The following is a 24,756-nucleotide window of genomic DNA, read 5'->3' on the forward strand; positions in this document are numbered from 1 at the left end:
TTCTTTTTTTGTCTCTTCTCTTTACGTAAATTAGATTGCCATTTGAAGTTATATTTCGGGGGATTGCACTTGGTATTAAGCTATATTATACATATACGTGTTGCACTACATTATATTTATAAACATTATGTGTATTCGTTTGAAATTTTAATTGTGTTTTTATAAAAAGAAAATCAGACGAGACGAACGTATGAACAATGAATGACAAAAAATAACCTGGGTTTAATGGGCTAACATTTCGCGTCCAACAGCACGCTGAGTGCTGTTCGGCGAGCAGCTGATTCTGCAGTTTTCGGTAGTTTTAGTATATTTGGTATATTTACAGTTCGATTTGAATGTGGTTTGAAGGTTTTAAAAAATGTGGTTTTAAACTCATTTTAACTGATAAAACTAACAAAAGAACTAGAATCAATTTTCCAACTAACTAACATATGTATTTCATGAACCTCGTACACTCCAATAAGAAGATTATGATAAATTTTAAACGAATAGATTCTTCTTATTAATTACTTAACGGGCATAAAAATAAGGCACATTTTAAGTGTGAGAAACTCTGGCCATGTTAGTATGTTCTTAGATTTTATAACATTTAAAAAAATTAAATTTGTTTTTTAGTTAAATGCATTTTATTTTACACCTAATTTTGGTATATTTCAGCAATCCAGATGTGGTCACACTTTATGTTTCTAAAGTGGCGGGACAATTGGCTTCATGTTTCGTTTTATTGCGTTTGGAAGTTAAAATGCCAGTGTAAGCATTGTTTTTAAGCCCGAATTGTGGAGAACTAGGTGCATGATCTATTCCAGATGGCCTCCATTGACGAGGGCTCGCGCGTTGAGCGGAGATTCTGCGCACTCGGCAGCCACACGCTGCGGAAGCCGTACCGTCAACTGAACAACAAATATTTGGTGCGCTTCGCCTGTCTGCTGAACAGCGAGATTCGGGTGGGCAACCTCATCTGCTGCAAGTGCTACACGGACCTGGTGCGACTATATCGGAAGAAGAACGACAATGCCAAACGGCACAAGATGGCCAGGGAGACTGCCGCGAGCATTACGGACGTAAGCGGCAGTCAGTCGTCGTCGCACCAAAGGTCCACTTCGTCTGCGTCCTCTTTGCGGGAATTGCAGGCTTCTAGCCAAAGTTCCGAGTTCGGTGCCTCTTACAGTGAGGGCATTGTGACTGCCGATGACGCGCTGTGCTCCCAGAGAAGCTTAAGTCACGATTCAGACAACGTACCCACTACCAGCGCTGCAGCGATCCAAAAACGCCAGCTTGCGAGGGCAAACGTAATGGGGAAACCGTCGCAGAGGGTGAGCTTTGCCCAGACTACTTCGGATAGCGATGACTACGACCCCAATTCGAATCTTAGTTTGAACGCCGTGAATGGCACTCGACTGCCCCACATTCAGCCGATTCCAAAGAGGCGTCCGACCGTCCTGGACAAGCCGTCCATGGATATTTACTTGATGGGAACCACAGGTGGTTAGTCGATTTTTTAAGTTGTGACAAGATATGTTGATGCTAGTTTCTAAGTTTCATTTAATTAGATATTTTTGTATGCTGTAATAAAGAAAGACACAGATGTTAGTTTGGCAGGAGCCACTGAAAGATGACCGTTTGGAGATTTATTTAAATGTGCCACTTAAAGTTTATAATTTTAACATGATTAATTAAAAAAAAATGTATCTGTTATATGAATGAAGTAAGCCATTTTTAAATTTGTTTTGAAAAGAACACTAAAAGAGGTTCACATCTTATTTTAAAAAGAAGTAATGGAAGCAGGAAGCACCTGTAGATAGCCGACTTTTTAGTTTATATTAATGAGGCCGATATTTTCATGATATTAAACAATAAATAACTTAACAGTTTAAATTTATTAACTTTTGGAAACAATTGGAGCGTTGGTACTATAAATTATTATTAATACATTTTAATGATATTGGAACACGTTTTTGAATTGTATTGCATAGTTCAAGTTTAATTTAAAAACTTTGAAAATAAATTTCATACCATTTAAATACAAATAATTATGAATAATATTGGATATTATTTAATAATCATATTTAAGCGATGTATTTCCAACTCTTATATATCGAGTACTTGATCGAAATATCGATATCTTCGGCGCACTCGACAACCCTGAGCAACAACAAGTACGTGGTGCTGGGCTATAAAAACAAATGGAACTGCGCTGCAGTTGCTTTAGTTGACAGAATTCTCGACGCAGTCACAGCAAAAAACCGAAGGCGGCTAGAAATCAACAAATTTCCAGTTCGAACGTTTCTAAATTCTGGTTATCCCCTTGAGCAAATATCCTAAATTTCAAGCAAAATGGCTGGACGCGATGCGGCTTCCAATCAGTTGATTGACTACAAAAACTCCCAAACGGTGAGTGTGTTGGTGTGCGAGCGCGAGAGAGCGCAGTTGCATGTGTGCGTGTGTGTGTGCCGGCAGGAAAATAAGAAAACAAGAAAGGCAAAAAGAGAAGGGAGAAGCATTGTACGAAATAAAATAAACAAAAAACAAGACAATTTCAACAACGATTGCTATGAGCCTGCACTTTCCATTAATGCCATTAATTATTAAAAATGCAAAAAACAACAAAGGCTTGTCCAACAGATGCCAGTAATTATGAAGTCGTTTCAACAGAGTTCAAAGTTCAAAAGCCGCCTCTCTGGGTCTTCTATTTATTTGTAGAAATCTTATCAGAAGTGAACTGATAAACCTTATCAGTGTGCAATTCTTATTGGATTTGTGTGTTCTGTACCTAATCCAAAGTTTGGCTCAGTTAATTTATTTTCCCTGGTTTCCTTCTTAAGAAAATCCAAAGTTTACCCTATTTTCTAACCTTGGGCGACCTCTTCCCTCAGTCTAATTTCATTTTCCACCGCTGTTTTCACTTAGCACTTCCATTTTCATTTGGCACTTGCATTGTGCATTGGATTTGAGAATTCGAATTTGTTCGTTTGCACTTTCGTGTTAATTATTTGCTTTCGCTTTTGGCTGAACGCTCAGATTAAATGCATGATTTCAATTGAGGAATCGTGCCCTCTTATAATTTTGAACAAATATTGTTTCTTCACAATGGGGAAATTGTACTTTCTTAAATTCGTGGCATTCCACAATTGCAACATTTCATACATTGCAAACATTTTTGAAATAAAATGTGCTGTTACATATTATAAAAAAAAATCAATAGTAAACATTAACTTCATTGCCTCACCCATAGATACTGTATCTATATATTAATTACTCGGCAATTTCCCTGGGGTTTTCACAATGCCCTCTATAAATCGATAAATGAATTAATAATTCTGCATAGCTATTTGTTAGCCAGTTGATAGGCATCAGAAACAGCTAAGTAATTGGCCCAAATAGATTAGATGTATCAGCCGTATAAATAATGTTGAGTGCGCACTTTTGGTTAGTAACTAAAGTAAAATTTCCATTGGTTTTCGATATAAATAATAACAATAATTTTTTATTTGTAAATTTAGTATACCTTTTTTTTTAAATCTAGACCTTAGTTCTCGCATCGACGATTTAAGTGCATTTGTGCATTGAGTCACGAAGCCAATTACTTCACTAACTAAAAGCAATCAACGGTCATTATTTTATATAAACAAATATAGATATAACTTTTTGAGCAACGCGATCGCTTGTAAGTTGGAAAATTCGCTGCGAGTCAATGGACTCTGCGGCGACCGGCTCAATGTTGCACAAACTGGTTGCAATGCGCATCGACTGCGAGTGGATCGAGTGACAACGAACCCGGCTTGAAACCCGTTTTGGGTTGTGTGCGGAAGGCTAGACCGCTTCGGAAAATGCGTTTGCCAGCCATAAGTCAACGCAAATTTTCTTTCTCCAATTTGGTTATGCAACCTGGCTGGAACGCCCGGCTAAAAGCGACTGTATGTGAGAATATGTTTCGAACTGACCCAGAAAAGAGAGCTAGCTCCACAGTTGGTTGGTTCGTGTTGTTTTAGTCGATTTTGACCTTCTATGACGAAACTGTGAAAACTGCATTCTGTCAGGCAATTAAATGTTTGCCTTTGTTTCGATGAATAATCATGGCAACTGGGTTCTTTGTTCTTTTGGGAATCTCGCAATCAAGTTCATTTTGGTATCCAAGAAATTCGAAAATGCAAGGAAAATACTTGGAATATTTTGCAACGCAATGCATTGCGTAAGGTCATTGTGAGTCGGTTAAGAACCTTATAGAAACCCTTAATTAAAATCCTTCTCGAATGAGTAACCTTCTGCTGATAAATGATATCTAGAAGGCAAATTTATCTTATACCTACAACTATCAGGTGCACTGATCTTATAAAGCCGCCTCATTAAGTTGCTGTTTGCCATCTTTGTGTCATTGGCATCGCCGACAAGTTGCAATTAAAAAAACTTTCCTGTAGACTGTGTTCTTTGCATTTCTATTCGAGATCGGTTGAGGTTCCCTTATCAGTTTGCTCTTCGCTGGAGATATCTACAACCACATACAAACACAAGCACGAAGGCTCTGATAGGAACCAGATTGACTTGTTGGGCGTGGATCGCTGTTCCAGCAGTTCCACTCGCATTGTCATTCCCGGTTTGCTTCACTTTTCGTATCTGCCCCCTGAAGTGGCCCCATATTGTTGTCTCAAAGTGCAAAACATTCCGGCTGAATCGCCGCAAAAATGTATAAGGAGAGCTCACAAACAGGTGAGCTCTATAAGGTATAAATTCCAGAATGATAATATTTAAATTTTATTAATTTCTTCGTTTTTATTTAGCTCTTGTTGTTTGTCAATAAGTGGTTATAGTACAGAACTCAGACCTAAGCTGATTTTATTATTAAATAGATACATATATATTTCCAGGAACTAAGATTTGATAAAGCCAACTAATTCCTTAAACAATTATAAAAGTCTTACTGCCCAACCGGGTAATCCCGCCCCAAGTGATATATGTATCTAAATGACTTTGTTGTGAAATATAAACAGGAGCTTAATTTATATGTTTGACACACCACCAACGGAGGCTTCACTTTGATAAACAACCTTCTGTATAAAATTCTATATGCACTGTTCTAGAAATGCTTTCGAATTAGAATTTCGCATGGCGTTGGTCAGGTTTCAAATACATTAGCTAAACAGTGCGCATTAGCCGGTGACAGTTTTGCAAATTGTTGGCTGAGTTAATTTTATAATGAGTGGCTGGCCTGCATGCGAAATACACGATAAGGTGATTAAGGAGCGGTCTCGGATTACTCCAGGGAAATGAATTGCAAACAAGGAGGATGAGGGCGGATTAGATCGTCTGATAAATGACAGGACAGCTAGTGGGCTAATTGATATTTCAGATGCACAATACACTTTTATTAGCTTAATGGAATTAAATAATCGATCTCCAGCTGTGTAAAATCATTTTGATGTTTGAATACTTTCATTTAATTGGCTTTTTGTTTGCACACGGATTTGATATCTTGACATGTTAATGCAAAACCCCATACATCATCACTATATTAAATTTATATGCACTGCAAAATGACCCTCCGTGTAGCGATAACGCTCTGCAATCTTTATGTTTATGTTTTTTTGGCGAAAACCGAGAGATTAAATGAAAGTCCGCGGCCCAAAAAAGAATTATCGCAATAGACCCGATAAGATTGGACGACACTTGAACCAATATAATAGAGCAGAAAGTTGCATAGCACCTTGAAATTAAAATACATCTGATTAAACTTGACTTTCATTTGCTTTTGCAGGTTTCTCCAGGTGCCATTACCACCGGCAATGGAGCACCCATTGGAATCAAGGATGCCACCCAGACTGTGGGTCCGCGAGGACCCGTCCTGCTGCAGGACGTGAACTTCCTGGATGAGATGTCGCACTTCGACAGGGAGCGGATTCCAGAGCGTGTCGTGCACGCCAAGGGAGCTGGTGCTTTTGGCTACTTTGAGGTGACCCACGACATCACCCAGTACTGTGCCGCCAAGATTTTCGACAAGGTCAAGAAGCGCACTCCACTGGCCGTGCGATTCTCCACCGTGGGTGGTGAGAGCGGATCTGCGGACACCGCCCGCGATCCTCGAGGATTCGCCGTCAAGTTCTACACTGAGGATGGCGTCTGGGATTTGGTTGGCAACAACACGCCGATCTTCTTCATTCGCGACCCGATCCTATTCCCCAGCTTCATTCACACCCAGAAGCGCAACCCGCAGACGCATCTGAAGGATCCGGACATGTTCTGGGACTTCCTCACCCTGCGACCGGAGTCCGCCCACCAGGTGTGCTTCCTGTTCGGCGATCGCGGCACCCCCGACGGTTACTGTCACATGAACGGCTATGGCTCGCACACCTTCAAATTGATCAATGCCAAGGGCGAGCCCATCTATGCCAAGTTCCACTTCAAGACGGACCAGGGCATCAAGAATCTGGACGTGAAGACCGCCGATCAGTTGGCCAGCACTGATCCGGATTACAGCATTCGCGATCTGTACAACAGGATCAAGACCTGCAAGTTCCCCAGCTGGACGATGTACATCCAGGTCATGACCTTCGAGCAGGCCAAGAAGTTCAAGTACAACCCCTTCGATATCACCAAGGTCTGGTCGCAGAAGGAGTACCCTCTGATTCCTGTGGGCAAAATGGTGCTGGATCGCAATCCCAAGAACTACTTTGCTGAGGTTCGTTTTTTTGTTTCAAATAGTAATTTATATTTCTCACAGCCTGTATGCAAGTTGAATGATAACTAATATGATAATTTTCTGACCCTCAGGTGGAGCAGATCGCCTTCAGTCCCGCTCACCTGGTGCCCGGCGTTGAGCCCTCTCCGGACAAGATGCTGCAGGGTCGTCTGTTCTCCTACTCGGACACCCATCGCCATCGCCTGGGACCCAACTACTTGCAGATCCCGGTGAACTGCCCGTACAAGGTGAAGATTGAGAACTTCCAGCGTGATGGAGCCATGAATGTGACGGACAACCAGGATGGTGCCCCCAACTACTTCCCCAACTCGTTCAATGGTCCCCAGGAATGCCCCAGGGCCAGGGCCTTGTCCTCCTGCTGTCCGGTGACTGGAGATGTCTACCGCTACAGCAGCGGCGACACCGAGGACAACTTCGGCCAGGTCACCGACTTCTGGGTGCATGTGCTCGACAAGTGCGCCAAGAAGCGCCTGGTGCAGAACATCGCCGGCCATTTGAGCAACGCCAGCCAGTTCCTGCAGGAGCGAGCCGTCAAGAACTTCACCCAGGTGCACGCCGATTTTGGTCGCATGCTGACCGAGGAACTCAACCTGGCCAAGTCCTCGAAGTTCTAAGCGCAGCGAGCGGATTCGCCGGATCAGACTTGGTTTTTGGCCTTAATTACGATTAATCCAATGGAACTAATTATTCCAACAACACCACCACCACCCATTCCGAAATTGACTAAGAAGAAATCGAACGCTTTTCGGATTTTTGGTTGCGGGCTTAAATTGATTTAACCACGAAATGTGTCTTGTCTTGTTTTGATATTCAAAATTGTTTTAGTCATAAACAAATTACACTTACAAAATATATATGTATATGCAATGGATATATAATAAAATCTTTATTTTTTGATACAATTGTTTTGGATTACTTTATTATTGATTCTCTTTTGATCTTTTTAGGTCCCTTGTAACGGGATCTTCATATTCATTAAATGTTTCTTTAATAACTTCGGTACCCTAAGTAAACACCTTTTTTTAAGCAATAATTTTTTATGAATCAAATTTGTTCTAAGCTAGAATCTCCTATGAAATATAAATAAATTTAATACTTTTTGTAATTAAATGTATATTACCTCCATCCATAAATTTGTAAAAATATATATTTTTTTTTATGAATTTAAATTTCAGCCACAAATTTCCAGTAGATGTAAAACTGTGCCAGTGAGGCTCGAACCTTTTCATTGAATCGCGCATCCCTAGCAGGGCAAGTTATCGATTAATGAGAGCTATCGTTATACGAAAGGCACCGCGCGCTTTGAACATTAAGCAAAATAAGTTATTGAAATAAACAAACGTATAGGATTATTGTCGTTTGAGCTTTTTATTATTTAATATTTTTTACAAACTATATAAAACATAAATCATCTGAAAATGTACACAGTATCATTTAAGCTTAGGCTACCGCTATTTGTGTGCTCATTTTGGTTCGCAATGAAGTATTGAGTGAGTTGTTCATTTAAATTTTTTACAAGTTGAAAAACATGTATGAATATGTAAGTTCTCTCAGTCTAGTTATTTAAAATATTAGCAGGCCAGAGCTGCCATTGAACAAAATGTTCCAACTTTTCCAAATCTTTTTCATTTTTATGCTAAATGCAACAATTAAGTAACATTAATTTGTATCTAAATATTTAGCTGAGTGCGTAGACCAGGAGTTCAATTCCCGATTAACAGTATATTGCGATACGTTTTTTCAACACATTTTTCTAAACAATAGGTTATGCTTTTGTATCAAAACTTTTCGCAACTCTGAAATGCAAGTATACATAGTTAAATATTTTTCACATTTTTCGCTGTCAGCAAAGGCACTTTTCGTTTAAAATTCCCTAAATTTTCCTCAACTTTATCGCTGTGACGGGTATGTTAGTTATTTACACTAATTACTAACTATCTAGTGCGTCTTGTTTCCCAGTGCTGCTGCGGCATAAATCTGAGCCCATTCGGGGAACGAGTTGAGGTTCGGATAGACGACCAGGCCCCAGGTTTGGCAGAAAACAAACAGGGTGATGATGGTAATGATGGTCGGACCGATTCCAGCAATGGCCATGTCCTTCGTCCTAATGTTGGCATAGCCCGCAACCAAAGCGTTGGGCGGAGTGCTAACCGGCAGGTGGAAGGCCATACTGCAGGCCAGACCAGCGGGCAGGATCAGGTACAGAGGATGGATCTCAATGGCCAGGGACTGAAACAGAAATAAACTCATTTAGTACACGACGTTTCATACAAACAGCATCCCTTTAAACTCACCATCTCAGCCAGAACGGGAATAATGATGTTGGCGATCGCCACATTGGAGCTGAAGGCGGTCAGGAACACAGCCACCAGGATGACCACCAGCAAGAGTACAGAGTTGGGCAGCACCTTCAATCCAATCAGAGCATTGCCAATCAACTTGGCCATGCCGCTCTGCTTGCTGCCTTCGGCCAAAGCGAAACCACCGCCCAACAGGAACACCAGACCCCATGGCACCTTGGTCTGGATGAACTTCCAGGTGATCAGTGAGGGAGTGGGACCCGTGGGCACTGGACCACCGCGTCTGGTGCAGTAGCGCAGGAAAGCATAATTGGCGGGCAGCATGAAGCACATGACGACGACGAAAATAGTGGGCATAGAGTTACGAATGTCCCTGGAAAAAAGTAGCATGTATGTAGGTTAAGTAAATATATAACTCGCAAGTTTAAATCTAAGTAAGAGCTAGACTTTTATGGTTTTTCCAGATCTAAAACCATAAATGTTCAGTAAATACTTTAAAAATTCCTATAATTTAGTCCGCCTCGTCAATTAACGTCGATTTATAGAGATGTAATTGCTCATAATTCATTATGATTTATATAAACGTATTTCGAATGTTGTAAAGGCGAATTTAGCACGTATCTCGGTAGAAACTTTTGTTTAAGATAAAAAAGACGGGTTTAACTAGGAAAACCAATGGCCGGACTTAAATATCAACTTACTTGGAATTCAGCAAATCGGCCCATCCCAAAAAGATGCCGGGCTTGCGGGTGAAGTACATCACAACCATGAAAATGAACAGAATCATCACTTGGATTTCGTGAATGGACATGGGACCCAGATCCTTGTAGCGCTGATCGATAACCTTTTTGGCGACATCGGCGCCCTCTCGTCCCCTCTGGACTTCCTGAGCCTCCTTGCTCTTGGGACGCCACAGACCCATGAAGTGCCATTGCAGGAACACGAATGTCAGCAAGGTGTAGACCAACATGGATGGCACCGAGTAGAACATGAAGGTGGGGAAGTCCATCTGTTCGGTGGAGTTCTTGAAACGCGCCTCGTAGATGCCCTTGAAGGTAAGATTGGTGGCAGTTCCGATGATGGTTCCGCATCCGCCCAGCGAGGAGGCGTAGGCAATGCCCAGATAGTAGCACAGAGTGATCTTGGTGGGGTATGGTGGCCTACAAAAAAACGAATTTATTAAGTTTATAAACGTACAAATATATACAAATTGTTACTTACTCATCCTCGTTGTTTTTCTTGTTGCCTCCAACGATTTGGTATTGGGGCTCATGGTTGATCTTGCAGACACCCTGAGCCTGCAGCTCCTCCAGCACGGCTTGGATAATCGGACACATCATGGCAGTACAGGCGGCGTTTGAAATCCACATGCTCAAAAACATTGTGACCATGATGAGGCCAAAGTGTAATCTGAGGGAAAAGCAAAGAATTAATAGTGAAATCGGCAATATTTTCAAACTATTAGGATATATACCTGCGGGGACTGCAGCCCACGATCTGGATTACCCTCAAGGCAAGACGTTTGTGTAGATTACAGTACTCCACAGCCAGGGCGACCATAATGCCGCCCATAAACATCACCAGCGTATCCTTGAAGTACAAGCGGCAAGTCTGATCCGAGCTCTAGACATATGCCAAAGTGAAAGTAATCTGTTAGGAATGTGTGTATAATTTATATTTGAAATAAAGAACTTACCATTATACCCATTATAGGGAACGCCACGATGGGTATCATGGACGTCACATAGAGAGGCAAGGCTTCCGTTACCCAAAATATGGCCATTACCAAAAGGAGGTACATGCACCGAAATTCCTAGAAAAAGTATGTTTAAAGATTTAAGTTTAGTTGAACTATATATCTGGTTAAGGTTTGAACTTACGGCGCCCTCGTTCAGCAGCATAACGGGCAGACATAGCAGCGGCACCAGGAACACAACCAATCCCTTCCAGTGGTTGGAAAAGAAGTTGGAGCACTTCACCGGTGGCTGGGGTTGTTCACCAATTTCACTGTAAATAAAATTAAAGTCTTAAGTTAGAAAGGAATAGTGAAATGTGTAAAGGAACATTATGCACAACAATTTCGGTTGATTTGAATTGAATTAATTAGACGTTTATGCGTTATCATTAAATTGAATAAAACGAATTTATAAAGATCAAAGAAAAAGCATTCATCATCGGATAATTAAATTGTTTCATGCGTCTTTAACATTTGTTTTTCTATTTGCTATAAAATCAAATGCACCATTCTTACAGCTAATCGATCAACCATCAAGTTTCATAATACTTACATTTCCATTTTGATGTCCAGTGGCGGTGGCGTGTAGATCTATAAGCAAATAGAGCGTAGAAAAATAAATCAATTAAAAGTTCTCAAGAATCCAGAACGAGCCCCCTTCTAAGAGGCCGAACCACTTGTTGCCAAGTCGTCGTACCCAAAGCAAAGTGAACCCCGAACCGAACCCAGCCGGCGATTGTCATCGTTTCACGCTTCATTTAAATGCCATCCATCAATATATGTGCCTGCCCAAACGTAACCAATTGAAAATCATTTGAATCGCAACCAAACCAAAGTAAATAAATAAAGAAGCGTATGGAAATCAGGCGCGTGATATAATTTCTTTTTGCGAGGAGAACACAAACACCTACTGTAAAATGGAAGTGAAATAGAATGGAACGGAACGTAACGAATATGCCCAAGTTGTGGCACAAAATTTGTCAACGTCTGGTGTGGAATATACTACATATATATGCAGATACATATATATTGAGTGGATATTCCGTAGGCGCATATTCATGACGACAGTTGGCCTGTTTTCCATATCATGGGCGTCAGCAGCCCAGCACCCAGTTCTCCCCTCGTTAGGTAATCTATGGCCGAGTTGTACCAACAAGAATGAAACACATGTGAGTGGAGCGCTCCTCACGTTCTGGGTTAGGAGGCGCGTCCTAATCACTGATTCCTGCAAAGCCTCTTATCACCATGGAGCCCACAATCAATCAAGCCAATAAGCTCCAGACAAACATAATAACACAGCCGCACATTTTGGTATGGATTTGTAGATACATCCAAATAAAAGCCAGACTAATTATAGATCGGCATTGAAGGGACAGCAATGTCAATGTCAAAATTTGAAAACTTTGCTGGGCTTAACCATGTATGTAGATACATAAGTTGACAGAGTGGTTTCAAATGTATCTGTGGCGTGCCGCATGCAACCTCTAAAGGGGCCATTGACTGACACAAAGTGAAATGTCGCCAGGAATGATATTTTATTGCCTGTAAGATATGATGCCTCACGTGCCGCAGATACATCGCATGAATAATGACCAGTTGAACCCTTTTTTGAGCAAGCAGCTTAGAGCATAAAACCTGGTAAGCTATCAAGTGAAACTGTCAACACTTATTGATTTATGGAAGTGGCCAAACAATATAATTACTTACATTACATTGTTAAATTGGAAGAATTCTAATTTGTAGTATATTTGATATCCCTGCCTATTTCAACTGTGTATTGATCATTCATATCTTTGAAATATTTTTGGCAACGCAATTAAGACAGTTTTCTTCCATCAAAAACTGCAAGAAATCAATCTTATCTGTTTTTTTCAACTGACGATCGTTCTCAATATTTATCCAAAGCATTAACGACTCTGATATGCGAAATGATTAAATTAATTAGCTTACTTAACAAGTTGCCGCCTTTGTGAAGCGTTTTACTTCGCTTATCTCGGCTTGTTATTTATTTTTTTGCCGATCTTATTATTTCGACTGTTGTTATTTTGTTTATACATATATTGTCTACACCGCTTTTGTTGTTCATGGACTGTTCGTGTGCTTCAGTCAGTCGTAATTGGAGAACTGCTTTTGTTTATAGGCGACGAACGATGGCATTTAGTTTCACACTGCGCGGCACGAGATCGAAAAGTATCTGTATGGCAAACTGGACGGCAACATCTATATAAGCCATCATTAAAATCTATTAGCATTGTTTTAATCGTAGTCGCTCTCAATTGTTGCTACATTGTATAGGGAGACGTTCAGATAGTCGATGAAATGCTTTTAATTAGAGATTTTTATTTCGAATTCATCTTCAAATGAATGAAGCTGGAATGGCATTGCTACGAGTATATCCCCCTGAAGCTAACGTGTTTATTTTTAGTGAGCTCACACCCTTAGCAAGTCAAGAGTCAGTCATTAATTAAGGAATATTTCCACACGGCAATTAACAGCATTTTTATTTCAATTCTCTGGCGAACAGAACTCTGAATAAAACAACTTCTCCGGGGCTGCCACGCCCACTTTGTGCCGTGCTGATAGCAAGACGAAAGATGAAACCCAGCGATAGATAAAGGCGCAAATTGATAAAGTGGAACCAATAGTGTAGAACGTTCTTATAGATTCGTAGCTGCAAACTGTATACTAGGTCTACAATGAGCAAACAATCTGATTGAGAAAGGGAACTACGTCAGCGGATGATGCTCTGCATATCAAACGAAAATTGAATATATAAACGCGCCTTCTTAGCTATACGAATACTGAAAGTTTTTACATCTTTATATTGCAATCAAAACATATATACGCCCATCGTTTTCAAGTGGAATTTTTCAGCTCGACTGGAGTGACAATGTTATTTGCTGAGCAAAGAAAAAGTGTATATATATAATATAAAATATATATAACATAAAGTGAGCAACTCTAAAGATAGGCACGTTTATAGAAAACTATAATTTACTAGGCTTTGCTGGGCGTTCTAAAAATACTTTATGCCTGATTGAATCCGGATTAGACGCAATGTGTAAATCTAATTGAAACCCAACAAACCACAATTACGTGTAATAGCATATTAGGAGCGCAAATTCTGTCAGCTAACAAAAAATAATATGGGGAATCAACTAATAATACTTTGGAACTCCCACACGAAACACCAGAAATTCCCGCCCATTTTCATTTCAAGTGGAAAACGTATTTCCTTTCAAATAATTGAAATTTCCGATGGGCAGGCAAGACAATCGGAATCGAAATCGAATGGAATTGTCTTAGGACCACCAACGAAAGACCAAAGATGTTTCGCCGGCGATTGTCATTGTTGTTTTCGCTGTAAATAAATTAATTGCCCGTTTACAAACAATTTTCCAAATGCCTTTTGTTTGGCGCTGTGGGCACCCTCGACATATTCGAAGATAGAGAAGTGCTCTATGGCAGAGAATAGATATAGTAGATGTTGCTGTCTGCTGTCTCTGGGCGTTCCGATAAGTGGAGTAAAGTGTTTACTGGTTAATTGAAATAATGGGTCATGGAGAGAGAGGCGCATTCCTGGTGGACATGAGTAACCAGCTGGGGAAAAACATTGTTTATTAACCATCAAATGCTCACGTATTTGCGTAAATTAGCGTATCAATAAACGGGCTAAATATATCAAATACGTAAATGCACAGTTTTTGCTCGAGTGCACCTCAAAACATTTTTTAATGCGGAAGTTAAGTGCGAATTTATGTTACGAAATTACCATATTGGGATGAGTAACAGGAAGTCTTTTCCGGAAAGTTTTCAGTAGATTGATGAAATTAGCATCAACAAAAACAAAAACCGATCAATTAAGTTTTTTTTTAATTTATATGTAAGTCGATCAATGTTATTTATTGAGGCGTAAAACGCAGTGAGAAAAATTGGGGAAATCTCCTATAATTAAAGCAATTAAAGTTATTATTGTAAAAGATAAAGGCAGTAGGAGAAAGATTTCCTTAAAAAATCATAATAAACAACAGAAATTATGCATTGCTTATCAAAATGTGACTAATTTATCCAGACCACTTTGCAAATTATTCATTCATTGGCAAGCAAATATTCAAATAATTTCCGTCTGCTGCTCCTTCGTTAGTCAAAACATTCGCATTAATTTTTTACTTTTACAGTTTTGCCATACATCTGTCTGTTGATAAGAAAAACCAGTCCATTAAAAAAAGAAATCCAGTTGGCAATTTGCTAGCCATAAATAAATAAACATAGCTATTGGCAAAACAAAGTGAACTGCAACCGAGAAATGCCATAGGTTTTGCATTTATAGTATTAGTGTACTAATCATGCTTCACTTCTCCATTACGCAATTATAAAATAATAAGAGAACAATAAAACCCACGACGAGCATTGATAAGGGAGTTGAGTTTCTAGTTCAAGTGTTTGCTATATATGTACTGTATATGTGGGGAATATATACTCATTGATGAGTACTTTAGACTCTAATCGGAGGCGCTAAACTAAGCAGGTCGATTAAGTTGATTCAAAGTACAAATACAATGGCTAAATTTAAACCTTTTTGAGCGGAATCTCTTAAATAAGGCAGTTACCAAATAAAAGTTAGTCTTGGTAAGCGTTAGTTTAACTTTTTTCGGTACTGTACTGTACTGTACTCTAAAAAACCCGCGACGATTACTCATTAAAATAACTCAAGTGAACTGAAAAATCACCTTACGACACTCGCATACATTTGATATGGAAATGGGGCTCTTTTGCTTCACTTTTCCATTTAGTTCATTCACATATGCCAAGGCACTTGGCAACAAGTGAGTGTGTTCTCGAATTCGGATGAGGTCAAGCTGCGGGTTATCGCTAGAGAATTGGTCTGCGAAATATGTTTTCAAATGCCTCGATAATTGTATGCACATTTCGAGTTATTTTTATCGCAATTTCAGAATCAATTTGTGGTCTGTGGCAAATCTCAAATCTCTTAATAAATTCCAATAGAAAGGGGCAGTGAGTCGGATCTTGATGCACTGCAACAAAACCACATAATTGAAATTCAGCGAATGAATCTCTGGAAATTCATTCAACTTTTCGCCTTCATGCGGTTTTACTTCCCCAACAAATGACCGGCATATTAATTATAAATAACCCTGGTTATCGCAACAGGCACATTTTCTGATTTCCCATCCTATTTACTAACGTGGCATCATTGTGTGTAAACCAAATATGGACAGACCAGTTGGTCGAGCTGTTGTTAAAATAATTGTTCTAACAATTAGTATGTCAGCAGTGCCCCATCGGCTGTAGAACTTTGAACTTGACATTGACATTGTCAACAAAAGTGAAACCAAAACAAAAGAGATAGACAAATTAGCATACTTAACTGTCTAGTAGTTCCTGAAACAGAGACATGGGCCATATTAATTAATGGGGGTATATTATTCATTCTGTTCTTGAATAGAATGAAGACTCAGAAGCAGCTGTCAAATGTAAATAACCAAAAGAAATGGAGAGATAATCAAGCCAGACTCGGTAAATGTTTGACAGATTATATAGTTTCAGAAAAGTTCCACCCAAAACAAGCTAATCGCAAAGTATTTGTTTTTTGTCCTCGCGTTCAATGACCACATACAACATCTTTTTTCAGATATCGTTTATCTTCATACAGAAACGCCATTCGACGTCAACTTTTATAACTTATTGATATATCAGTGGTTATTTGATTACGCCGCTTATTAGGTGTGAATTAATGAACAGAAACAAAAATCACGTTATCTCACACACCCAACAAAAATGGTGTGAATTTCGCCTCGGTTGACTTTAATGATTCGTTTAGCGAATTATCCAATCCAACAAATATTAGCACTTGGCTATTTTAATTTGTTTTGAGTATATAGAAGCGGAGAACATATTAGATAAGTATTGAATTAAATTTGCCCAGCATTTAGCATCAAGTTAAACATGAAACATAGCCGTTTATTTGAAAAGTGCAACAGGTAAATAAGTGCAGTATTTTGTTCAAGTTCACCTGATTAGTTATGTAGGTTTGAAAACTGGCCCAACTGGTTTGTAAGTGTCAAACTTTTTTATTCTATAAAATTGTTTTACTATCTGTTGTGTAATTTCATTTCCTTATCGAGTACTCTAGGCCTTCAAACCGCACTGGGACAAGACAACTTTGATTTGTAACGTTCTCAGTAAGAAAAAAACTTGAGATATGTACAAAAAATTAATTATTATGTAATGACAACTGTTTATACAATAAATAATTGCACAGTTCGCACAATTTCGAAGAAAACAGCTGCTATGGTTTCACAAATGAAACCATAAAGTGCAATGCTTCAACGCAAATTTAAAAACACTGGTACTTATTTACATAGCTAGTAAATCAGATCCATTGAGGAAAAATATTTATATATATTATATAAATGGTGTCACCTGATACATACTCGTATGTATGAATGTATAAAATTCAATGCTAACCAGACATGCGGCATGCGGTCTGTCCGAAATTCCATTGATTAGAGGAATGCGTGTTACTCTATTGATAAGAAATGATCTGATCGAAAATCATGATGCATTATACAATAGCATGATCGCTACATCAATTTATAAAACACGTCCAAAACTAACCGAAAATGAATTGTTGCCAATGAACTGCAATTAAAAACTCGTATTCGTTTGGTACTTTTAAATGATTGGGTTGATATTATTCATATGATTTATATACCAATTAATATATACGAGTTTGAGCTTTTTTATGGTTTAAACTTGTAAAGTTTAAAAATATGTTTAGGCTAATTCTTATTAAATGCAATCGGTTTAGTCTACAATGGAACTTGAAAACGATTATTTTTAATCACAAGAAAATGGAATATTACTTTTACAGAAGAGTATAGATGAAATACAGAACTTTCACTAACGAAACAGTAAACTTTTGCACGTTTAAAGACAAATAAATACATGAACAAATTGTAAACATTATTTTGGAAATTTTTAGATGGAAAATGCTGCGTCAGTTCAATAAAAATAGAACAGGAAGCGCACTAGTGCATGAAGATCTGTTCTACAAACATACATATGCACAGAAATTTAGGAATTTCTTCAAAAAGTGGCATTATTTATTACTTGAAGTAACACGTTTTAAAACCTCAAAATTGGAAAGTGATATTTTTGAAATTGTATTCCACAAATATTGAGTAATCGCTTTAAGCAATTCCTTTTCTAAGATAGATTGGAACAAATTGAATTTGGTCAATACACCAAAATCGTAATTGAAGTGTGACTTATCGAAAAATAACTGTACTGCATCAGGTGCACTTGGATCGCGAAGAAGAGCAAATGGAACGGAGGATCGATAAGTCCGTTGGAACAAAGAACCAGATGCCAGTGCTCAGCGGAAAAGTAAATATTGGTATGAAATGCATTTTAGAGAGAGAGCCCATCTTTGGTGCAATGTTGTCATTGTAAAGAGCCTCCCACTCCCAAGAGATTCTTGGTAGCGGTTCTTTGTGCCTAGACCTTCACACTGGCACTCGGTCAACGGTTTCTGTTTCTGTTTCTCCTGGGGTTCTTCTGCTATGTTTTGCTCTTTTTGTTGTTGTGAAAATGCAAACGTCACGAGTTCGTGTGTTCACTTCCTAACCAAAATTTTTAAATAAACACAAAAAGCAACGCGGTATTTTTATCGCACGATGTATGAAACGAGAAGGGACGACGACGCACATGGCGATTGTTCAGTGGTATCCGTTTGGCTGCCTTACACAGGCAATTCGAAACTACTTATCACCGCTTCCCAGTTGATAACAAGTACTCTATTTACTTTTCAAAACTATGGGCAGGAGGAGCCTTGGATTCCTCTTCAGGTTTTAGTTATATCCTTATCGGGACTCTGATCTCGAAAGCAGCAGGAGAGCAAACACGCCCGGTTCGTCCGATTCGGAAACGGTGAAATGCGCGACTGAATTTACTTGGCGATAGCTCTGCCGCTTCAACCGCCCGCGTTCTGTGTGTTGGTGTGCCGCGACGTAGGTGTAGGGTCCGCTGCACACGTGTGTGTGGGAGCGCGCGAGAGCGGGAGAAGAGCAGAACGTTTTTGGGCGGCTAGTGGTGGCACCGTGAGCCTGACGGTCGTCGTAAGATAGGCTTAGGAACACTCAGAGAAAATTGGTTTGGCTCAGCATTTTCCAATATTGAAATCGTTTATTTGATGGTCTATGGGGGTTTGTTTCATAGTTATTCATAGATCAGCGATTTAAGAGCTAAGCTTGAAGGGTAATTTGTCTGAGATATCTTTGTAATTTTAGACTTAGGTCCCAGCTTATCCAAAATTCAGTAAATTGAAACAAGAAGCCAGCTTTTCAGCAGAGTTTGGCTTAAGCGCGTTTATTAATATATTAAGCAGCTTACTTAACGTATCCTTAAAATTTAAATATGCATTAAATCACTAATTAACGTGATTAAGAGTTGTAGGTTTTAAATAAATGTATTTTGATTTTCACTAATACAGGCACTAAGCTGATCGAAGCTGATCTGCAAGCTTAGTTTTTGAATAGTTTTCATATATGTTGACTTTTATTCTTTTATATAAATATAGAGTTTCTAATGCAGTAACTGTGTGATGATTAGTCCACAGCGTCACATCGTTGACCCATAACGTTAAATATATCGGATAAATGGGTAATCAATGGGAAACGCAGATCTTAGTTGGGTCCAGTTATATTATGGTTTTAAGTTCTCTTTATTTTCTCTTTCAGAAATATTTTAATATTCCAATTGGAAGTTTCGCTCTTCTTCTCATATTTGGAATAAGAAGCAGCTTCTTCTTCACGATAATTAGAATGAAAACGAGTGCGAAAATCAAGCCAAAAAATTAGCTGTCGATGTTTCACTGTGCACTGTTATTAAATCGCACCACACACTTGCATGTTTTTGTTGTTGTTACATACAATACAAACACAAATAGAAATGCATGGACACAAAGGCAAAGCGGCCATTCAACGAAAATTGCGTTCTTATGCTTTTCCCAATCTGGTAACACTTTCTTATTAGCGCTAAAATATTCCGCGATATGGATAATTCAATATCAATTGTAACAAATTTACGCCTCTTGAGACTCGCAGACATATTGGTCTGATGGTCAAAGAGTTGGCGGACATCACTTTGAAATCCGCGTCCACAACACCAACGCCGCCACTACGATCAACAGCGCCACCCCCATCAACCAGTGGTCGGCAATTGGAACTCCACTGCCACTGCCGCCGAGTCCTGGTCCTGATCGTTCACTGTTGCGTGCCGCCGACAGCAGCTAACTGCTCACATCCCCACCCTCGCCACCGGACTACGACCACATCTTCGTTGGGGAACAAGGACTAGGATCTGGACTACGATAAGGACGGTGGAACCGTTATATCGGCTTGGTGAGGGAGGAGGAGCAGGCTCCAGTGCAGGAAGTGCGGCTTGATGTTAAGGTCTATTAACCAAACAAACATCCACATCTCGATGTGCCAGCGAAATTGATGACTAAGATTCATCTCAAAAATCGGTATCAACACACTATCCCCTTTCAAACACATTAAGCTCAAGTGTGGTTCACAGCGGAAGGGACTAGGACGCGGGACATTAAGAATTTAACTTAAAAAATCGTAAGGAATATGGTAATTAAAATTCGCTTGGCGTAATCAATTAAGTGCAGCTGGTTATTTCAATCGAGCACTTTCTTTTTCCATTTACTGATGTGCAATTTAGACCAAGCTGGCAACATGTTACATATTTCAGACACGTTAGCCAGGAGTCACCTGAAGATAATAACGGTAGACCACCTGTTGCTGATCAGAAAGACTACAGGTACCCAGTACCCAAAACTATGCCTAAAATCATTAGTTTCTGAGAACATATGTACATAAATTAACACATTTAATCGGTATTTAATGGTATCATCAGTGCCATAAATCCCAATACATTAATTTTGTGCTGCTCACTAGACAAAGCTAAACAATTAGGAACTACGCCAAAAAGTACTTGTACAATAGTTAAATAAGGATCGTAGCTTATGCTCAGACGGTATGTTACTTCAATTAAATTTAATCATTAATTTTCCATATTAATATAATAACTCAAGCATCAGGGATATCTTCTTCACCGTTTAGGCTTTAATGAGTTAAGACCCATGTAAACTGGGTAATTGAAGTGAAACTTTCTCGATGGCGAGGGACATGCACTCACTGGGTGAAAGTGGGCAAGAGGTCCAGAATCCACTGGAACCACTCGACAAGTCGTCAAGCCAATCTCGGCGTGAAACTCGTTTGTCTGTTCAAGTTTTAGTTGCTTACATCAAGTGCAAAAGATATGAATGTGACAAGTGGTTGCCACTGTCGTCGTCATCGATTGCTGGCATGGAATGGACTTGAAGCTTTTCCTGTGCATGCCGCGTGTAAATGTTCTATCATCTGCATTTGGCATGCTCGCTCTATGGGTGGTTTTCCAGTAAGAACTGATAAAAATAAGCGTGCCTGGTTAAGATAGTGGTTGAGATACTTTGACGTTCTTTAATCATCGCAGGTGGTGAAATAAAATCTATTTCTAGAATTCCAACTTAAAATTCAAATAGGTGTTGACAAGGACTTCCCTAAAAATTCAATATACTGGGATACGAAAGAAGAAGACACTATCTTAAAAATATTACGAAAACGTATTTCGCATAGATACAATTTTTACAAAATTAGAGAAACAAAAGTAATTTATTTAAGCACACCACTGTTAAAACAGTTTAACCAAAGACATTTGTGTCTTTGGCTTAACCACGGCGAATTGTAGACTCCTATGATAAAGAAATAATTGCTGACAAACACACTTTGTAAAAATCAATACGAACAAATTTCAAAGTCGCATAGGAACTGACCATAAATTGTTGATTGGATCGATTCAATTGAGAACGAGGACGATTCGGTTAGGGAACCTACGTGCATCGAACATTCGGGTAATCAATACAACAACTTTAAGCAACTTGCCAGTACGAATTTCACCCATATTAAATTTCGCCAGAGAGGAGATAATTGTATCAGAGGCAAGCGCCGTGCTTGACAACAGATTATTTTCTTTGATCTTGCTGTTTAAGCTGTTTAAAATGTTCACATGAATCATAAATGTATATGAATGTATATACATATGTGGAAAGTTTTTTCGCAGCGAATTGATTAAGTGAGATCATTTTATTGCATTGAGCTGTAATTTAATTGAACCGAACGGAAGGCGACAATGAAATGCAACGAATAAATTAGTGTAGACGAAGTTTAGTAAAATATATGTACATATATTACAAAAAAACAGACCCACTAAATGTGTGCTAACAACATACATAAACCCTAAAAATGTACAGAAAATAAGGTAAATACCCCTTTTTATTGGCAAACAGTGTTCTTAAACAACTCGCACTACATTTTATTGAAACAGTTGTTAGTTATTTGTGCTTGCTGGCAATTAACTTACAAAACGGCCAAGTTATTCATCTGCTTTGTTGTTAAAATTCCCTACCTGCTATTACTTAAGAAAATCGTAAGAATTCAGGATTTCAAGCCGCTTCCAAGCGAGTTCGATCAATACTTTTTTGGCCACTCAAACGAGAAGCGTGCAAGTTGAAGTTGAAACTTTAAACAGATCTTCTCTAGAGGCTCTCACTTAGGAAACCCCCTGTGCTCGAAAAGCAAAACCAGTTTAGCACCGGTCAATAAATTTCAGCTCAAGATTTTTGCAACTTGTTTTTTGTTGGCCAAACAAAACAAACCGAATATCAAGGCTCATAGATTGAGTTTGACCCACATTTAATCACTAAATAATGTCGAATAGTCTCAAAATCAAATAAGAATCATTTTCATTTGTCCCATTAGGTAATGCCGCAATTTAATTCCCATGCAAAGTTCAGATACATTTTGCGCGTATTATACTAAAGAATATATCGAAATAAACATTTCAGATCTGCGTCTGCAATTGTTTTGCCTTTTGCGTCATTCCATGTCACGTGTGGGGGCGGGCCCACAAAAAAGATGTATTTTCCTCAAGGTAATATGGAGATTATGAGCCAAAATGTGAGTAAACATTCGTTCGAGAGCCAAAGTGCTGGGCGATTCTAAAAATACCCGTAAAGTACTTTGAATTCTAATGCAGACATTCATCTGCTTTTGGAATTTGAACTCCAAATACTTAGTACTCAAATGATCGTTGGACTCTCTGCTTAGAAAACAGAATGGGTTGACATTTGTGTCACAAACACCTAATCAATTTATCAGCTTTATCTATTTCATGTTCATTCATTACCGAAATAGGGTTTAAATATTTGATATACGCTGGGTCTATCAAACAGATAGAGGTGCCAACAATAAATAGTGAATAATACCTATTAATAATACGCTTTACAGATTATATATCTATAAATCTACAACGAAATCCCCCGCCTGATCATTTCAAGCAGCTTCTGTCTAAATATTCACTGAAATTTCTAGGTTCCATAAAGTCTGTTTGCTATCCTCTCGCTTCTGGAAATTCCAGAATCAACGTTATCACACGTTTTTTAATTTGCTCTTCAATAAAAAGACGAATTGTAGCGGGTTCTTAAAAAAGTTAAGCGTTTTTAAGCCTTTCCACTAATTGCCTTGAGAAACCTGGGGCACGCTAATTATTTTGCTGAATCTGAATAATATTGTACATATTGTTATCTTTCGGTGTCGTCATTCAGTTTTTCGGTCAGGTGGTTGTCCACACACGGGAGAGATAATGCATACATATAATACGTACAAATGTATGGGGAGAATGTGGGGGAAGAAAGCGGTGTCACTTCCGAAGATTTGCACAAAAGTGCGCTGCTTCGGTTAGATAACAGATGGGGAAATGGAGATATCATACCAGCAGAATAATACGAAACTGGTCATGGGTTGTTAAGTGGGTGTGTAAACAGTATGACGACACTTTATAGATTGAGCACTCAAACAAGCTACTGAATAAGAGAGCAAAATGATTGGAAGTGTATTTATATAAGTATCTATTTTATAGAGAGTGGAAAATATTTCAAAAGTCGAGAACACGGCTGAGAAGCACAATAGCAGCCATGTGGTCTCAAAATAATTTTAAAATTGATAAAATACTTGGTTTTAGATTTTGTTTATATAACACTCTCTTACCTAACCCGATTGCCACGCGCTACTCAAACTCGAAACCAGGTTTTCAGTCGGATCTTAACTGTTCGTCATAAAAAGTCCTAGGGGCTTGCCGGGCATTAAGGCAGGTTCTCAAGGTCAACGAAAAGCAATTAACCGGAAAAGAACGGAATACCGCCACGTTCCCAAATTCCCAGCTGCAAACCACTAATCACTAATCACCTGCCTAATCACAAGTAATTACCGCGGTCTCAAAATCAAACTTACCATTTTTGTAGTTTCGGTCGCCATGGTTGGATCTATATGGTATAGATACTTTTGGTAAATCTGAAGAATTGATCACGCCGTTTCTCTTTCAGCACAACCGTAAGCGATTATTTCATAATTTCCACCACCGCGTCGAAAAAAACACATATATATATATTCGTTGGCTAGACCACTTTTTATGAATATGTTGCTTTGCGTTCGACGACTAATATGCGAATGCTACCAAAACTCAAAACCAAACCCAAACGATTTTCTTTCACGTTCTCCTCTCTCTCTCTCTCGCTCTCTCTCTTTTAAGCCCTGGACATGGAAAATATCTGATAAGTTGTCGTTGTCTGTGGGCAAATACAAATACTTTAATACGCTAAGAGACACATTTAAACTTGTTTTTCTGTGCATGCTTCTTTGTAGGCGTATGGACTATATTCTACACAGGTATATCTACATTTTTTGGTACACTTAAAGTATTTTCTTCTTGGGGACCCTTAAAAGATTCAGAAGGGGTATTTTAATATTTCTATATTAATATTTTTAAAAATGTTCTTTATATAAGAAATGAAAATACTTTGACCTATGTAAATTTAACCGGCAGTCAGTAAACAGGAAAAA

The 24,756-nt window shown here is 38.8% G+C and overlaps 3 protein-coding genes across 4 annotated transcripts; 2 read left to right on the forward strand and 1 right to left on the reverse strand.

Moving 5' to 3' along the window:
* Positions 1-672: 672 nt before the first annotated feature.
* On the forward strand, positions 673-1,616 carry LOC117139779. The gene is made up of 2 exons (XM_033302390.1): positions 673-750; positions 807-1,616. The coding sequence occupies exon 2, from the start codon at positions 807-809 to the stop codon at positions 1,488-1,490; it is 684 nt and encodes a 227-aa protein (XP_033158281.1). The 5' UTR covers positions 673-750; the 3' UTR covers positions 1,491-1,616.
* Positions 1,617-2,162: 546 nt separating this feature from the next.
* Positions 2,163-7,562, forward strand: LOC117139778 (catalase). The gene is made up of 3 exons (XM_033302389.1): positions 2,163-2,391; positions 5,750-6,670; positions 6,763-7,562. The coding sequence occupies exons 1-3, from the start codon at positions 2,335-2,337 to the stop codon at positions 7,303-7,305; spliced, it is 1,521 nt and encodes a 506-aa protein (XP_033158280.1). The 5' UTR covers positions 2,163-2,334; the 3' UTR covers positions 7,306-7,562.
* A 1,067-nt stretch (positions 7,563-8,629) lies between these two features.
* Positions 8,630-24,361, reverse strand: LOC117139527 (protein I'm not dead yet). 2 transcript variants are annotated; one of them, XM_033301889.1, is made up of 9 exons: positions 24,148-24,361; positions 11,280-11,317; positions 10,872-10,998; positions 10,688-10,804; positions 10,466-10,614; positions 10,213-10,401; positions 9,693-10,151; positions 8,986-9,364; positions 8,630-8,920 (listed from the first exon to the last, which is right to left on the reverse strand). In XM_033301889.1, exons 1-9 carry the CDS (start codon positions 24,169-24,171, stop codon positions 8,630-8,632), a joined length of 1,773 nt encoding a protein of 590 aa, XP_033157780.1. In that variant the 5' UTR covers positions 24,172-24,361. The 2 variants fall into 2 exon arrangements, with proteins under 2 accessions (XP_033157780.1, XP_033157781.1); XM_033301890.1 differs by lacking the exon at positions 24,148-24,361 and adding an exon at positions 18,555-18,695.
* Positions 24,362-24,756: the final 395 nt, after the last annotated feature.

This window comes from Drosophila mauritiana, chromosome 3L (assembly GCF_004382145.1).
Source record: "Drosophila mauritiana strain mau12 chromosome 3L, ASM438214v1, whole genome shotgun sequence".
Taxonomy (NCBI): Eukaryota; Metazoa; Arthropoda; class Insecta; order Diptera; family Drosophilidae; genus Drosophila; species Drosophila mauritiana.

Coding starts and splice junctions, on each gene's coding strand:
- LOC117139779 (XM_033302390.1), top strand. CDS start 807: ATGGCCTCCATTGACGAGGGCTCGCGCGTTGAGCGGAGATTCTGCGCA.
- LOC117139778 (XM_033302389.1), top strand. CDS start 2,335: ATGGCTGGACGCGATGCGGCTTCCAATCAGTTGATTGACTACAAAAAC. Junction 2,392..5,749: donor ACTACAAAAACTCCCAAACG/GTGAGTGTGTTG, acceptor TTGCTTTTGCAG/GTTTCTCCAGGTGCCATTAC. Junction 6,671..6,762: donor CCAAGAACTACTTTGCTGAG/GTTCGTTTTTTT, acceptor TCTGACCCTCAG/GTGGAGCAGATCGCCTTCAG.
- LOC117139527 (XM_033301889.1), bottom strand. CDS start 24,171: ATGGCGACCGAAACTACAAAAATG. Junction 10,402..10,465: donor GTGGGCTGCAGTCCCCGCAG/GTATATATCCTA, acceptor CTTTTCCCTCAG/ATTACACTTTGGCCTCATCA. Junction 9,365..9,692: donor GCCGATTTGCTGAATTCCAA/GTAAGTTGATAT, acceptor ACTTTTTTCCAG/GGACATTCGTAACTCTATGC.